At 38.2% G+C, this 18110-nt stretch overlaps 1 protein-coding gene across 5 annotated transcripts in view; it reads right to left on the reverse strand.

The window, feature by feature from the left end:
- Positions 1–18110, reverse strand: part of dennd5a (DENN/MADD domain containing 5A) — a 94502-nt gene that overhangs the window by 40012 nt on the left and 36380 nt on the right. For all 5 annotated transcript variants that reach the window (XM_079801451.1, XM_079801450.1, XM_079801448.1 and 2 more), the window contains 3 exons: positions 15756–16428; positions 6657–6844; positions 972–1286 (listed from right to left, as the gene is read on the reverse strand). In XM_079801451.1, coding sequence (XP_079657577.1) covers positions 972–1286; positions 6657–6844; positions 15756–16428 — 1176 coding nt within the window. The remainder of the gene's footprint in view (positions 1–971; positions 1287–6656; positions 6845–15755; positions 16429–18110) is intronic.

Below are 18110 nucleotides of genomic sequence, written 5' to 3' on the forward strand. Positions count from 1 at the left end.
TGTTTTCTCTGAAAGCTTTTTGTTAAAGCACTTGGTGTTTGAACTCTAAAGTTGTACAAATTATAATTTTGAATTCTTTTTTGAGGTGGATGAACTTGTGGTTATGCTTTATTATGCAATTCCCACAGGAAACAGTGCTCTACGGATCATTATGTCCTGTCCTTTCCATGTCCTTACTATGTTATCATAATGTGGATGCCAAACAGTGTGATAGTCAAACATTTTAAAGGTTTATTTACTTGCCTACTAGCTGTAAATGCAGTTTACAAAATGAATTTGGTATTATCACAGAAAAAATATATTGTATTTATTACAGAATATTCCTTTAAAGTGCTCCTATTGTGCTATTTTAAAGGTTGTTAATTTTGTTTTGAGGTCTTCTAAAAATGTATTTACATGCATCCAAGGTCAAAAACATAATATACATTGCATATTTACCTCATTTCTCACAATGTCTGAAATGGTTTGATAAAGGATTTAGTCTCTCCTTTCTGAGAGCTTCCTCTGCTCTGATTGGCCAAATGGCCCAGTCTTTTGTGATTGGTCAATCTTTTACAGTCAGAAATGAAACATCCTTTACCATATCTGAATTTCAGTTCTTCCTCAGTGCTTGATACACATACAGTGATATGAACAGTAACAATGGCGTTGGTTTTACCATGTCAATTTGAGCCCGAGTTCGATAATGAAACATTGGAAGAAGTAGACATTGTTAGCAGGCAGCCAATGAATATCATAGACTAGCAAATGTGTTACAAACCTACGTAGGTTCATACAGGAAGTATTTTTTTGATATATACAAAAATGTATATATTATATATAACATTTAACATGTCAAAGTGGCTAGTAGGAGTGACCGCGTTACACACCACTGCTGAAATACACACGCATTTGGCAGGTGTAAATGTCAAGCCCTGATTAACACGGTTTTAGTCACTTCTGTGTCTTTGTGTCCTCATTCTCATGCTCACCTTCTCCAGACTGACTCCAGTCCTCTTGACCAGCGCTTGCAGACGAGCTATGGTTTGGTTTTCTCTCAGCAAGTACGAGTTGAGCGGTGAGCCGGCCAGGTTGCCGTTGCGCTTGTCTGAGGCCACGTCACCCGAGCGAAAGCCCCTGAGCTTGCTCTGGCCCTCGCTGCATTGTGGGTTTGCCTCCGGAGACAAGCCGAACGCCAACAGAATCTCTGAGATCTCCTGGATGAACTCCAGCTTGTTGGGGAACTGAGGCAGGTCCTCGGGTAGCTCGATGAAGTGGTTGTCGATATCGACAAAACACAGGTTGGCCTGAAGGGTACAAGAGTCATTTTATTACAAGCATTGATCTATGGCTTTATGTAATGGAGAAATTTCTGAAAAAGAGGATTTCTTAGAGATTATGGGCTCAGCTGAGAATTATATACCAAACAACTGCCAAATGTTTATCATTTTATACATTTAAATACAGGTACAAATGCGACTGCACATCACCAAAAATGTACCAAATAGTACTACAATGTTTTCTTTAGGGATGCACGATGTTATCGGCACGACATCGGAATCGGCCGATAAACGCTTAAAATATAAAAATCGGCATCGGCCGATATGAAAAAATGATGTCGATATGCCTTGCCGATATGATAACGTGTTGATATGCGCCTGCAATAACTCACGTGTGCAAGGACTTCTATAGCGATAAGATCACGTCAGCCGTGTCATTCTTCAAGTGAAAACCAGCAAATGCATTGCATGTATGGTGATTTATATTGACAGTTTTTAAATGCTGCCTTGAATTTGTGAATCAACGCAGGATTGCCAGGTTTTCACAACAAAAACTAGCCCTAAACAAGCACAATCGCGTCTCCCCACTCTATAGCGCACGCAGCAGCCTCTACAGCAGCTGAAGCTCCTCCAGGTCCTAGTGCCCGACCGGTAAAATGTATATATAGCCTATTTAGTGGGAGCGATGTTGTTACAGTAATAGTGAATGAAAAGTAGAATACACAAATAAATAGAAGTTACTTCTTTATCTGAATAAATAAAGCAGTAATGAAGTCAAAGAACAAGCATGGCACTTGCAAATTAAATACTTTTACATACAGTTTATTAATCTGTAATAACATTTTATGAAATTGATGATGAAAAATAATCCAAGGAGCGCTAAAATAATTGTAAAAAAATTGTATCTGAAGCTAAATACAGCATCAACTGGTCCCATGCCACCCCCACTTCATGTGCACAAACATTAAATCCAAAAATAAAATATTTTATATATATATATAATAGATATTTAGATATATATATTTTTTTAATATATATCTGGGTTGAAAAATTACTGACATTATTATTATTATTTTCAGTGCTTTTAATATACTCTTATTATAAAAAGAACTTTATTAATATTTATTTATCTTTAACAAGTATCCTTTTAGTAAGGAGACCTCAGAAATCTGAAACCAGAATGAAAAAATATTAATTTTTTTTTGCTCAAATTGGTGTTTTCCAAACAAAGGGAAAAAATAAACATATATCGGTATCGATATCGATATCAGCATCGGCCAAAATTAGTTGAAAAATATCGGCATATCGGATATCGGCAAAAATCCAATATCGTGCATCCCTAGTTTTCTTGTACAATTATTAAAAGTTTGGAATAATAAGGATTTTTAAATGCAATAAAAACAATAATATTCTGAAATATTATTACAATTTAAAATAACCATTTTCCATTTGAATACATGTTCAAATGTAATTTATTCCTGTGTTGCAAAGCTGAATTTGGCCCCACTTTATATTAGGTGGCCTTAACTACTATGTACTTACATCAAAAAATAAGTACAATGTACTTTTGTTTTGTACAAAGTACAAAACACCTTTGCTGATATTGAGGTGGGATACGGGTAGAGTTAGGGACAGGTGTGTTGGTAAGGGTTAGTTTAAGGGTAGGATTAGGTGTAAGGGAAGTGTCAACTGTGTAATTACAAATGTAACTACAGAAATTAATTACAGATGAAATTACATGCAGGTATTTCTTTAAATGTAAGTACAATGTAAAAACATGAATGTACACAATAAGTGCATTGTATCAAATGATTAATTAAAAGTTAGTACATAGTAGTTAAGGCCACCTAATATAAAGTGGGTTCCTGAATTTTCAGCATCGTTACTCCAGTCTGTCACATGATCTTTCAGAAATCATTTTTTTTAAAGAGCACATCGCAGAGATACTCCAGAGAGCTTGTTTTCCCTGCTGGGTTGTGCCACAGATTTCTTTCACAAGCATTAAAAGAAGTGCTAATGTAGCCGACCCATGTCTGATATTAGATTTGCTTTGAAAGATGCGTGCGTGAGTAAGATCAAGAAAAGATTACATATCTCATCAGTCAGAAAGGTCACAAAGATTATTTTCTTACAAAAGGTTTTAGAAATATTGTATTAGTCACATCTCAGTACAGAGATGATGAAGACCAGAAGGGATAAGAGATAATTATTCTGGGCTCTGAGTAAAATACTCCAGTACGTGTTACATGTATATTCCAATGGTATTAAAGCAGTATATATACTATGTATAATATACAATCAACCAACACTGTGAATGTCGTATTCATTTAACACACTCTTTATATGTGACTTTATATATGAGTATGACAGTTCTCATTCACATACCGTATTTTCCGGACTATAAGTCACACTTTTTTTCATAGTTTGGCTGGTCCTGCGACTTATAGTCAGATGCGACTTATATATCAAAATTAATTCATACTGACTGACAGGAATAAACATTTAGCTACATCTACAGCCGTGATAGGGCTGCTCCTGTAGCCTACCCCTGAAAAAAATAACAGAAAACTGAAAAAACTGTTAACTGAAATATTAACTTAAAGACAACTGAGAAATACTTAATAATATTAATAATACTAATAATATTCTTTTAACTTTCATGTTTTTTTTTTAAATACTTGACTTTTATGTTGTTGTCGCTTTTTAACACAGTGGATCTGAGGGAAACAGAATTTCAATCCTCTGTATGTCTTGTATATATAGTTGAATTGAAAATAAAGTTGAAGTTGAAAGAGTGAACACAAACAAAATGCCCCCCAAAAAAGAAAATCCTATTCTGCAAATTACAAACTGCAGGTAACGTTAGTAAAATATGCAGCCGAAAACGGTAATCGAGCAGCAGAAAGAAAGTTTGGAGTGAGTGAGAAACTTGTGAGGGACTGGCGAAAAGCAGAGGTTAGCCTCTATAAAAGGATTCCTCTCTGGAGAAGAGTTAAGTCTTTCTGCTCACAAATAGCAAATCCACCATGGTGCAAGCGCAATTGGCTTTTAAAGGGAATGGGAGATGAGACTCTGATTAGTTTATTGCACCCAAAACACACCCAAGACTCATTAAAGGGTTAGTTCACCCAAAAATGAATATTCTGTCATTAATTACTTATCCTCATGTCGTTCGACACCCGTAAGACCTCTGTTCATCTTCGGAACAGAAATTAAGATATTTTAGTTGAAATCTGATGGCTCTGAAAGGCCTCCATTGGCTCAGTGGCACACTTCAATCTCAAGACCCTTAAAAGGTACTAAAGACGTCGTTACAAAGTCCATCTCACTACAGTGGTTCTAAAATAACTTTATGAATCGGCGACAATAGTTTTTGTGCGCAAAAAACCCCTAAATAACGACTTACATAGTGATGACGATTTCAAAACAAAGCATCATGAAGCTTCGAAGCGTTATGAATCAGTGAGTCGATTCAGCAGTTTGAATCGCCAAATTTCAGCAGTTTGGCGGTTTGACACGCGATCCGAATCATCATTCGTCTCACTGATTCATAACGCTTCAAAGCTTCATGATGCCTTGTTTTGAAATCGTCATCACTATGTAAGTCATTATTTTGGGTTTTTTTGCGCACAAAAACTATTGTCGCCGATTCATAAAGTTATTTTAGAACCACTGTAGTGAGATGGACTTTGTAACGACGTCTTTAGTACCTTTTAAGGGTCTTGAGAGTGAACCGTGCCATTGTGCCAATGGAGGCCTTTCAGAGCCATCAGATTTCAACTAAAATATCTTCATTTCTGTTCCGAAGATGAACGGAGGTCTGACGGGTTTTGAACGACATGAGGGTAAGTAATTAATGACAGAATTTTCATTTTTGGGTAAACTAACCCTTTATGAGACTAGGGACAATCCTTTTAGACCATGTGCCTGGCATCCCAACCGTTTTTTTCCGTCATTAAACTAGCAAAAGTTCGGACCATGCGCTCAGATTGTTAAAATAGGGCCCATGAGTAGCAGCTTCATGTCTCTCAGACAGCACTGAGAAACAGTCTCTCAGAGAGCGTGCGCATATACTGAAATGAGTTGTTTTTCGCTGCTAATTGATCTTCAGCGGTTTAAAATCACCTGTTTTTAAAACACAATACTTAAAAACACATGCAAACGATAAGATTTCGTGACCGTGCAGCACAGCAACATCACATGAACGTGACCGCGATAGAGACGATAGTCCAAAATCTCTACCGGTTGACAAATTTCTACCAGTTAATCGCCCACCCCTAACACACACACGATCATATATATTTATATGAATATCTCTTTTGATTGGGCAGCATTAGTGGATTTCAGCCTAATTACCACAAACCCCAGAAAGATGTTGATGCATGACCTAATGAGATGAGTAAACATGAGGTCTCTCTTTAAAGGGTTAGTTCACCCAAAAATGAAAATTCTGTCATTAATTACTTACCCTCATGTCGTTCGACACCCGTCAGACCTCCGTTCATCTTCGGAACAGAAATGAAGATATTTTAGTTGAAATCTGATGGCTCTGAAAGGCCTCCATTGGCTCAATGGCACGGTTCCCTCTCAAGACCCTTAAAAGGTACTAAAGACGTCGTTACAAAGTCCATCTCACTACAGTGGTTCTAAAATAACTTTATGAATCGGCGATAATAGTTTTTGTGCGCAAAAAAACCCTAAATAACGACTTACATAGTGATGACGATTTCAAAACAAGGCATCATGAAGCTTCGAAGCGTTATGAATCAGTGAGTCGAATCATGGATCGCGTGTCAAACCGCCAAACTGCTGAAATTTGGCGATTCAAACTGCTGAAATTTGGCGATTCAAACTGCTGAAATTTGGCGATTCAAACTGCTGAAATTTGGCGATTCAAATCGCTGATTCGACTCACTGATTCATAACGCTTCGAAGCTTCATGATGCCTTGTTTTGAAATCGTCATCACTATGTAAGTCGTTATTTAGGGGTTTTTTGCGCACAAAAACTATTGTCGCCGATTCATAAAGTTATTTTAGAACCACTGTAGTGAGATGGACTTTGTAACGACGTCTTTAGTACCTTTTAAGGGTCTTGAGAGTGTAAAGTGCCATTGTGCCAATGGAGGCCTTTCAGAGCCATCAGATTTACACTAAAATATCTTCATTTCTGTTCCGAAGATGAACGGAGGTCCTACGGGTGTCGAACGACATGAGGGTGAGTAATTAATGACAGAATTCTCATTTTTGGGTGAACTTACCCTTTAACAGCCAATAGAGATGCTCGTAAGTCCAAACAGACTATTCTGACAATCATCTATACGTTTGAAGCACTAATCTTCTAGATAAATCACATGACTACATCATGTACTGAGTAGGAGTGAGAGTACGTCACGCACCTCTTGGGGAAGTTCCAGCTTGGTGCGATCATCCTGGCCGTTGGAGTGCAGACCCATGAGGTAGGGCACAGGAGCATCCAGGAAGTGGAGCAGTGAAGCGGGCAGGATGGGGACGTACACATGCTGCCATTGGAAGGGGAACATCAAGGCTGTGATGCTCTCTGCCACCGTCATCAGCCGCTGGTAATCTGGTCAGCAAATGGACACATTTAGACGCGTCACTCTCAAAACAGGGTTACACTACACAGAGTGATGCAAATTATCCATCTCCACGGATACAATAACCACACCGGAGACCATAAGAGTGTTTTTACAGGAACAGATATTTACATAGAGGTGAAAACAAAAGTTGTGCAGACGGACTATAAATATATACACAGTAAATCAGATTTAAAGGGATAGTCACCCATTTACTCACCCTCATGTCGTTCCAAATCTGAATGACTGTCTTGCCAAACAGTTTTGGTTCCCATTGACATCCATTGTATTATTTTATCCCTTCAAATCTTCAAAACATCTCCAGAAGAAAGAAAGTCATACAGGTTTGGAAAGACATGAGGGCGAGTAAATGATGACAGAATTGAAATGCTCTTCATGGAGACGATTTTCAATAGTAATTTTTGTGTGTGAGTGACATTCACTTCATCCGGTTATTGTTGAAATGCTTCAGGTGCTTCTGGCACACAATGCAGTCTCAAGTGGGCATTTGAAACTAAAAATATCACAGTATAGAGGATATTTACTGTATACTATATACACACTAAACCAGACAAAAAGGTCAGTTTTTTCGTTATGGTCTCCACCCTGCAATCCCATAGGGTGTCATGTCAGAGGGACAGGAATACTAAACCAGCCTCTAAGCTCCCTGAGTACCAACAACAGGCCTATTCATGAACACACACACACCTGGTTTCCATGTTTTATGGGGATTTTCCATAGACGTAATGTTTTTTATACTGTACAAACTGTATATTCTATCCCCCTACAACTAACCAAACCCATCACAGAAAGCTGTCGATGTTTTCAAAAAACATCACTTAGTGGTTTTCCTCACAGGGACCAAAAAATGTCCCTGCAAGGACAAGAATTTGGGATATTGCCATCTTTGTGGGACATTTTGTCCCCATAATATAGGGTTTATCAGGCCACACACACACCCATTTATACACTATATATAGAGCAGTGTATTGTTGTCCTCCTCCAAGCGATCTGTGAATCAATACGCTGGCGCCAAATATCAATATTTTATTTAATAAAATAAGGCGCTCTAAATAGATTTCAACACATGAATGAGGGAAACGTGAACATAAGTGAACTAGCCTAAGAAAAAAGAGGTTTTTACGGGATGGCGGACAGCAGTGTGAGTAAAATAATAGATGCCCCAGCCAAGTCCAAAGTCTGGAAAACCTGCACTTAACCTTTTCACGGGCATTTTGTTTTCATAGTTAGACAGATATCGTGATGTATCATCATAGGATTGTCTAGCAATATATTGATTATCGCAGAATTGCTGTATCGTGTATCGTATCGTGAGGTACCATGTGATTCCCAACCCTAACACACACACACACACACACACACGCACACGCACACGCACACACACACACACACACACACACACACACACACACACACACACACACACACACACACACACACACACACACACACACACACACACAAACACACACACAAACACACAAACACACACACACAACAGAACTAGTCACATTCATAATAAAATCATCATGAGTCAAAATTGCCTTAACAAAACAGTTTTTTAATATAATATAATTAAATAATAAATATAATATATATTATGTTATATATTATGCCATTATATAACAATGTATATGATGTTATATGTATAATTATACATATACACACACATACATATACACACACATACATACATATATGTAATATATGTAAAAAAAATATTTTTTTAGAAGTCATTCAACAAAAAGAAATAATTTTATATATACAATTATTTATTTTTGTTAAATGACTTCTAATATACATATATAATATACAATATATATATATAAAACGTAACGTAACATAAAAATAATACAAATTATGTTTTTGGTCCATTCATTTTTCTATGAATAATTTGTTAACGATGTAGACAACAAATGAGCTGTTGACAGATTCCTATTTACACAATTTCACATATTATTATTATTGTAATAATAATAATAACAATTGTATTAAATTATTTAAATTAATTAATTCAATGAAATACATTGTTATTATTTCAACAATAATAATAATAGTAATCATTTTATATTAATGACAATTAATTAATATTATATTATGTATGGTTTATTAATTGATTATATTAATTCAAGTCATAATCTTTACTTCAGATGACATGTAAAGCAACGGAGACTGAGCTCTATATATGGAAATGACCAGAAACTGGCGTTCATCCATTGATCTATCAGCAGACGCCCGTCTCAAGAATTCACGTCCATGGGAAAGAGCCAGGGTATTTATATATATATATATGCTACGGATGCAGTTGTTATTTATAGAACAACGTAGGCTCTCTCGTTTTTTCGAGATCATACCCTGCTGTGTGTGCGCGCAGCTCCATCGAATGACATCAAGTCGTTTTTTTTACTCTGGACTCTCACTGTCCACAAGCATTATGCTACAAGCATGAGCCTTCTGGATACAGAAAGGGATGATGTAATTTCCAGCCAATCGTATTTATGCTGCATCACCACCGTCCTCCTTATCTGGAGGATGGTTGCTAAGAAACAGCACAGCAATGCATCCACCGCATCCACCCAGCCCCCTGTCGTTTTGTAGTTACCTCCTGTAATTTGCTCTTCCTTGTTGGTGTAATTGATCCAATCACATCTGCCACTGAATTGCAAAACAATCTTCCCATGCCCCTTTAAACTCAATCTAAAAAACGGCCTGCTGAGGATTTCCTCTGTCACTTATATTGCGTTTAACATGTGAATCAAACAAGAGTGCATGTAAGCTGTCAGTACAATAATGATATTTAAAGAGTAAAGGTCAGGTTGAGGTTAAGCGTATGGCAGTCAGAAGACTCAGCGGTTTATTAAATTACTACATTTTGTGATTAACTTTTAGACGTATCCACGTGGATGCTCCACAGGAAGCTGCGAGTCCAATTTGCAGAGTACACGGTGTTTGAGAGAAAAGGGTAGGCTGTGAGTTTGACAAGAACGAGAGAGAACAAAGCGATAAGATGAGCTCACACGGACACTGAGACGGAGAGAGAGAGAGTGTGAAAAGTGAGAAAGAGTGTGTCGCAGTACGCTGCAACATATCCGCCTGTTTATTCTCTCGCCTGTACTGTACTGAGCACGCAAAAATCACGGAAATGAGCTGAAATCAATGTTTGCATGGCATTCGTTCAGATATCAGGCCATTAGATTTGAATTAGCTTTAATTTGAGAGCGTTGGCAGCGAACAGCAACACTAATTCATGTCAGAAAGGTATTACGTTCACTGATATAAAGCTTCTGTGTTACTCACTTTGGACTATTAATAACAATGATTTATGACTGAGTAAATTATAGCCAACTCGTTAACAATTTACAGAACAGTGAGGAGATTTCACAGTTTTCTTTCTATATAAAGGAAACCTAGGGGAGCTTGATTGTTCAAAAACGCACATTATTTTTCACATATTTGACATTGTTGCAGCTCCTCTCTTCCCAGTCTGTCAGTAACGCTCTGTTTAGTTCCTGTCTCTTTGAAGCCCCGCCTTCTAAAAAGCAGAATGTGCTCTGATTGGCTGGATCTGTGTGTTGTGATTGGTCAATTGCTTCAAGCGCGTTTAGGGAAACGCCACGCCCCTTATCATAACCGCTAGTTTCAACACATTACTAACTAACTCAACCAGGCCCCGCCCCTTTATCCTGTGTATGCCTTGGACGGGAATTATTCAAATGATGAATACGGTTTCAGGGTGTTCACTGATATAGAGAATAACTTTGTGTTTTGTAACTTTGCAGACCTTTTTCATGCTCAAACAGCAACATTACAAACTAAAGAAAGTTGAACATGGAAAAGGACCAGGGGCGATTCTAGGATTTTCATTGTAGGGGGGCTCAGCCCTCAGTGAGGGTATAAAGAAAAAAAATGGTAACACTTTAGTTTAGGGTCCAATTCTCACAATTAACTAGCAGCTTATTAGTATGCATATTAGGGTATTGGCTGTTTATTATTACTTATAAATCAACTATTAATGCCTTATTCTGCATGACCATAGTGTACATCCCTTAATCATACAATTTAGGCAGGTTTATAATCACTGAGATCCCAAATGCAATGTAGTTAGGGAGGTTCGGGAACATTTTGATTTCCATGATTTACATATGTGCATTTTAAGATATTCTGAACGCCAAAAATTAGATAACAATAGCTTGAAAACCATGTCAGTGAGCAGATATGACTGATAAAGTTTGTCAGTAAAGACAGTAAACATATGTTTAACGGATATTTATGTTTTTTTAACCATTTTCATAATACATGTTAATTAACTAAATGTATTAAATTAATTCACAATATGCACACATTCATTACTAATATAATGCCCTTTACAGGCTGAAAAAAGCTGAACTTTTTTATTTACTGAGAGCTACAAATGGAATTAATAAATTAACAATATGCACACATTCATTACTATTATTCATTACTATACACACTATGCCTAATCTGAAGAAAATGGCTTTGTTAATGTTTCTTGTTTGTTTGTTAATTATATTATAAATTACATTACATTACATAGGCCTATTTCAATTCAAAATGGCGAAATTAGACAAGTTTATTCATTTGCCTGAATATTTTTGTCATTTGTTTAACATTTTTGAGAAGCAGCTGTCAAATATCAAATGTTTAGTTTAGCTACTTACATATCTCGCACGTGACGTCGAGTCGCGCTGCTAAAAAAACTCAGCAGCATCTGTGCGTACATAAAGCCCCCCTAAAATGGGCCAAGTGACGCCCATGAAAAGGACCCATTTAAAACAGGAAGATGGTACAAGACCAGCAGCTTACATCACAACCATGGACAAGAATTTGTTTAGTTAGTGATATGCAGGCAGTCAAGGTTTGCTTAGCTAGCATCTACAGTTAGTCATTACAAACAGCATATTTATCCAATGACAACCATTCAAAAGTAGTTGTGTATTCTATGTAGACTAGGCACTTAAAATTGATTCCAACAGCATTTGATGTTAGCTAACAACATTATATTCCAATAAACAAATAATACGTATCACAAAGAAACATTGGTGAAATAGTCAATTTAGTATAGGAGTAATTTTGCTGTCAGTTGTTTGGAACTGACTTCACATCGGGATGCATTGAAATTCTGTCTATGTAGGGAACTTGCTAGGTTTTGTAGACTTGATACCCAAAACAATCTGAGAGTCGAAATAGATGTAGTTATTAATCAGCTAGTCTCATCCCTGCTGAAAAATCCAGTATAAACCAGCATGAATGCTATGTAGGTCTAGGCTGGTTTATGCTGGTCTAGCTGGTGGACCAGCAGTCATTCTGTTCTCAAGCAAAACTGAGCCCGCTTCCCATGCTGGGATCATCAAATCAGCAACCCATGCTGGGTAACGCTCCAGCTGGTGACCAGCATTGTTGGATTTTTCAGTCAGAATGTAACCAGACTTTTGCGTTCCATCAGTATAATACACTTTACACTTCTGGCCAAGAATGACCCATTTAAACAGGAAGGCTGACTGACATGAAAGCAACCGACATTTGCGGGCAATTACTCAGAATTTACATGTGAGCTACTAAAGGGCGTTCAAACCAGAGAAACCTTTTCATAGATCCTAGAACTAATGGAGGAAGTACCCGCTTTTTTGAGAGTTTGCACCAGAGGAACGATTTTAGCTATAAGAATGCCTTTTGGGGGGACTAACATAGCTCCTACTTCAGAGTAGGGTCTAACCCAAACCAATAGGAACTACTAGTGAAGTAAGTGTACGCTGATTGGCAGAATCAGAACCCGCCATTTTTAAAAAAGCACTGTTAACACTAGGGGTGTAACGGTACACAAAACTGACGGTTCGGTACGTACCTCGGTTTTGGAGTCACGGTTCGGTACTGGTTCGGTACAGCAGATTTACAAAATTGCTTTTTATTTATTTTTATTAAACAGTGGTTTCCTGGAAAAAAGTGTCTGTCCTTAAATGAATTAAATTATAACTAAAAGTTTATTGAAGATTGCACATTAATATTAAAGGTTAACAACAGAGCCCAAACTATTAGCCTAAATTCAGTTGCTATTTATTTTTAGGTATAATAATCAACAATCAAATAACACAGTACGTAAACATGTAAACTTCACATAAGGCAGTTTTTGTTCAATTCGTTGTTGAAATATAATCATTTATACACAGTGTCTGTCATTTTCATGACAGGTTTATTTAAACATACATGAAATAATCAAGACATCCCTAACAGGTTAAGTAGAATATAATGAATATAACGGCTAATATAGTGCATATATTTAGTGAAAGAGTTGATTTCTCTAGTGAATAAAATTCTGTGGACACTGAATGACTGATGGTAAATGTGATGCTACGTGACATTGTTTAGTTTACAAGCAGTTATATTGACGTCTTTCCGCCGTTGAAACACTGATGGAGCGATTACACCACATGATACGTGACAGTAAGTTGTAATGTATCCTCAACATACCTTCAGATGTTCATTCATGTTTATTCTATAGGAAGAGATGATCGATCGCGTTCACAGATGATAGCGTTCACACGCGCGTATTGCGCATCCGCATCAAACCGGCATTTATCGTTTGAATTTCATGATAAAATGGACTGAATACTTAATATGTTCGTGTGGGAACTCAGATTGAAGTGTGTTCCGCGCTTAAAACAAGCCTGTTAACTGTTAAAGATTACATTCGGAAACCGTTCGGTACACACGTGCACCGAACCGAAAGCCCTGTACCGAAACAGTTCAGTACGAATACGTGTACCGTTACACCCCTAGTACACACACAGATTATAGCCTATATATTTACTCCACGAACATGGAAAACAGTGATAGATGGACCTCTCAACCTTTGCGCTATCGAGAAAATCCAAAGCAACTTTGGACCAAGCGAAACATGATTATGTATTTCTGCTTAGCTAGCGACATTTAGCATCAACCACAGATCGTAAGCTAATCAAGGAGGAGAATGTCAGCACTTTATATGCCCAGGATCCGCCGTCAGCAAGTCACAACAACAAGCGTGGCTAACATCACTTCAGAGTTCCTACTGGCGGTGCGAATGCAACCAGGAAAGCGGTCTTAGAGGGAACTACCCCGGTGGCTAGTTCTTATAACTAACGCTGCGTCCCAATTCACATACTATCCGTACTAAATAGTATTCGAAAAAAGTCATTAGTATGTCCCAAATCGTAGTATGTTGAAAAGAGTATTCCAAAGATTACCGGATGGTCTACTATTTCCGGTCAGAATCCGAAGTGCAGATCGATGCGCACTCTAACGGCTGATATTGCCCACAACCCATTGCGAGATGGACGAGGATTCGATTAGAACTACAAACAGCGATAAAAAGTGTTAAAAAACTACAAACATGACGGTTACGCGAGTCTGACGGTTAAGTAGAGAGGATTAGATAAAGGGGTTTGAGTGAGCAATTATCAGTATTTAACCTGACGAAAAGATATTTCTTCAATGTTAGCCATATTATATTTCATCTGCAGCAGCTTTGAGAACTTTTGTAATGATACGTTTGGCCATTAACTTTGCAAACACATGAGAGGAGTCTCTGCATTAAAGACCCACGAATGGCAGATCAATGTGCGACTATGCTTCTCTCCGATACGGTAGGAAATTAAATTGAATGTGGAGGATTTGAACTGTGACGATGATTGACAGGGCAGTTTAAACAGTGACGGGACGCACGTATCTAAGCAACAGAGTCTGTTAAAGATGACAAAGTAGTATGTCCCAAAGCTTGCATACTCTTCTGCTCCACACTCAAAAGTAAGTACTTTTTCTTCACAAAAAGAGTACGTACTTTTAGGACGTAGTATAAGTAGTAGGGCTGGGCAAAAAAATATATTTTTCGATTAATCATTTTTTAAAATGTGGTCGATTCAAAATCGATTCTCAAGGCCAAGAATCGATTTTTTTTCCCCGGGGGTTTCCAGACGATCCTGCCCGGTATCGCATATATGCTTGTCGTTAAGATAAAATCGAATGGTAATCGCATCTAAGGAAGGCACGCAAATAACAGAGATAGTGACGAAATATAATGCATCATCCGGGGCACGAATCAAAGCACAGACGCCCCTGGAGGAAAAAGCCTCCATAAAAACGGAATGACGGTCAGCTAAATAGCAAGAAATGCTTACTGAAAATTGCTGAAAATCATCCAATATCCGTTTTATGTTTTAGAATAAGTGTATCAAAATATCCATAAAAACTAAATTGTATTGTATTTGACATAATTGTATGCATTTGAAATATAGAGATGGGTTCTGTTTTAATGTAGGCCTACCCAAGTGTACCTAAAATAAAGAGTTTAATATACAGGTTTGTGGCTCTTAATTTCTTTTTAATTACCCACTTGTAAACTTGTTCACTGTTCTTTTTTTACAAATATAGTAGGCTATTTGAATTATATATTCTCAATGAATCTATATTCATTGAGTTTAATCGAAATTGAATCGAGAATCGAAAATGGAATCGATTTGAGAGCTTGCGAATCGAAATCGAATCGAATCGGAACATCTGAATCAATACCCAGACGTAGTATAAGTAGGCGAATTGGGACGCAGCATAAGTTCCTAGACCTACCTGGTGCGAAAGCACCTTAAGTGTCTAAACCAAAACTATTGGGGATTTGTTTGATACCACAAAACTTTAGCAGATCCAATTTCTTCTTACAAGAACACTGGAGAAGTCTGGGAACACAGATTCCCAGAAATTGCATAAAACTAATCAGATTGGAGCTTGTCGTTTTGAGAGACCTCTTGGCACTTTTGTGTGGAATTTGTCTGAACCTGAGATTAATAATCAGCAGGCTCTAGATCTACAGAAATATGGCTGATAGCTACTCACGTTGCGAGTACAGAAGGATCTGGATCTCCAGTAGTGCACAGGTGAAGAGCTGTAACACGTTCTCCAGCCCCAGCAGCTCAAACACCTCCTGCATGGGGAAGTCAAAGAGGGGCAGCTCGGCCGTGCTGGGTCTCTGACACAACACTGGCCCGTATACGCCCGAGAACTTCAAGGATCGCCCGGCCGGAGGCAGCGGGACCTCGTAGAGTACGTTGTAGACGTAGCTCTCCAGCGGCAGCGGCGGGGGCTGAGGCGAGGTGACGGCCTGGTGCAGCTGCTCCAGAACCTTTCTGCAGGCATTGGCGAAGGCCATGGGCGTGATCAGGCAGATGCATTTGGACACGAAGAGTGTGTCTCGGCTGATGTCATAGGAGTTGAAGCGCTGCAACCTGGTCAGGGAGGGGGCGGCGTGCAGATGATGAGGGGTGGGACGGGGGTCTTCGGGACTGCGAGGTGTGGGTGGCGTGTGCAGGATGTCGTACTGTTCTGCATTGTGCATGTGATAGAGTGTCTGCATGGCACTGCAGATCTGTTTGCTGGTCACCTCCTCAAAGAAGGTGAGGGCAAAGCCGTAGGTTCGGGAGCCGTCCTCTCTGGTGATAATGAAGGAGTGGAACTGTGGCTCGCGGATGTCCGTCTGAGTGCGGAAGGACAGGCCCTTTGGCATACAGAGCTGTAGGGGAAAATGACAAAACAAATTACTCCGCAAATAAGACCCTCAACTGTTGTTGACCTTCAACAAGTGCCCTTATTTAAAGGATTAGTTCACTTTTAAATAAACTTTTGCTGATAATTTACTCACCCCCATGTCATCCAAGATGTCCATGTCTTTCTTTCTGCAGTCGAAAAGAAATTAAGCTTTTGGATGAAAACATTCCAGGGGTTTCCTCCATATAATGCACTTCAATGGGGCCCAAACGGTTAAAGGTCCAAATGACAGTTTCAGTGCAGCTTCAAAGGGCTTTAAACGATACCAAACGACGAATAAGGGTCTTTTCTAGCGAAACGATCAGTATTTATGCAATTATTTTACCTCTTTTCAGACGAGCGTGATCATCTCTGAGCTCAGCCATTACTTCCGCCAAGTGAGGTCAAATACGATCGTGATCATCGATGTATACGAAGATGCCTCATTAGCGCCTGCACGGATCAGTAGAATGAGGCATCTACGATCGATATATATCTATGACCACTATCGTATTTGACCTCACTTGGCGGAAGTAATGGCTGAGCTCAGAGATGATCACGTTCGTCTGTTAAGAGGTAAAATATAGCATAAATACTGCTTGGTTTCTCGCATAAACTGATCGTTTCGCTAGAAAAGACCCTTATTCGTCGTTTGGTATCGTTTAAAGCCCTTTGAAGCTGCACTGAAACTGTCATCTGGACCTTGAACCGTTTGGGGCCCATTGAAGTCCATTATATGGAGAACGATCCTGGAATGTTTTCATCCAAAAGCTTAATTTCTTTTCGACTGCAGAAAGAAAGACATGGACATCTTGGATGACATGGGGGTGAGTAAATAATCAGCAAAAGTTTATTTAAAAGTGAACTAATCCTTTAAGGTATCCCACATTGCACTCATTTGAAGGATCAATTTAGCAGCCAGGCATATTAAGTGACATTTCAAGATTGTCGACAACCTTGCGTGTTTAGTAAATTCATTACATTTCAGTCATTTTAGCAATCTCAAATGTTAATCATATATCATAGATGATATATTTAAGTGATACGGTGGAAGAGGCCATGCCATATTCTAAATATAGACTGGCAAAAGGGCGTTGTTAGGCATGATACCACTTCCAAGTGCCTTCCTGCTTTATGTCAGGGTAAAGATATAGGGTTTGGAGTGGATCCCAAAAATAATCAATTGTACTTGCCTAACAGACATGATAAATAAATCAATATAAAGCTTGAAATGTCAAATACAATTAGAATACAAACACTCACTGATTATGTAATCCGTATGAAAAGTGTATTTCTCTCTAAAGGAAATGTCTCTACAAAATTCAAATGTCTCCTTGATACATTCATAATCATTACTTTTGCCGGTGTTTTACAGCAAGCTTTATGTGTGCACTTGAGTGCAGAATAGGCTATATATTACATATATTACAATATTACAATTACAAAAAATTACATATATTACAATAGACCTTTAAAGATTTATTTTGGTTTAGTTTTCCCCCACTAGGGCTTGACATAATTTTTTCGCTCACCAGTCACTGTGGCAAGTGGTTTTCCAAAGTTACTAGCCACTCAGCATTTTCACAAAAGAACGAAAAAGCGAAAAAGAACTCAATTTAGTGTTGAGACGTGGCTTTATGTGTGCTCACTTTGGGTGTGAGCACAAAA

Source organism: Gobio gobio, assembly GCF_949357685.1.
Source record: "Gobio gobio genome assembly, chromosome: 2".
Taxonomy (NCBI): domain Eukaryota; kingdom Metazoa; phylum Chordata; class Actinopteri; order Cypriniformes; family Gobionidae; genus Gobio; species Gobio gobio.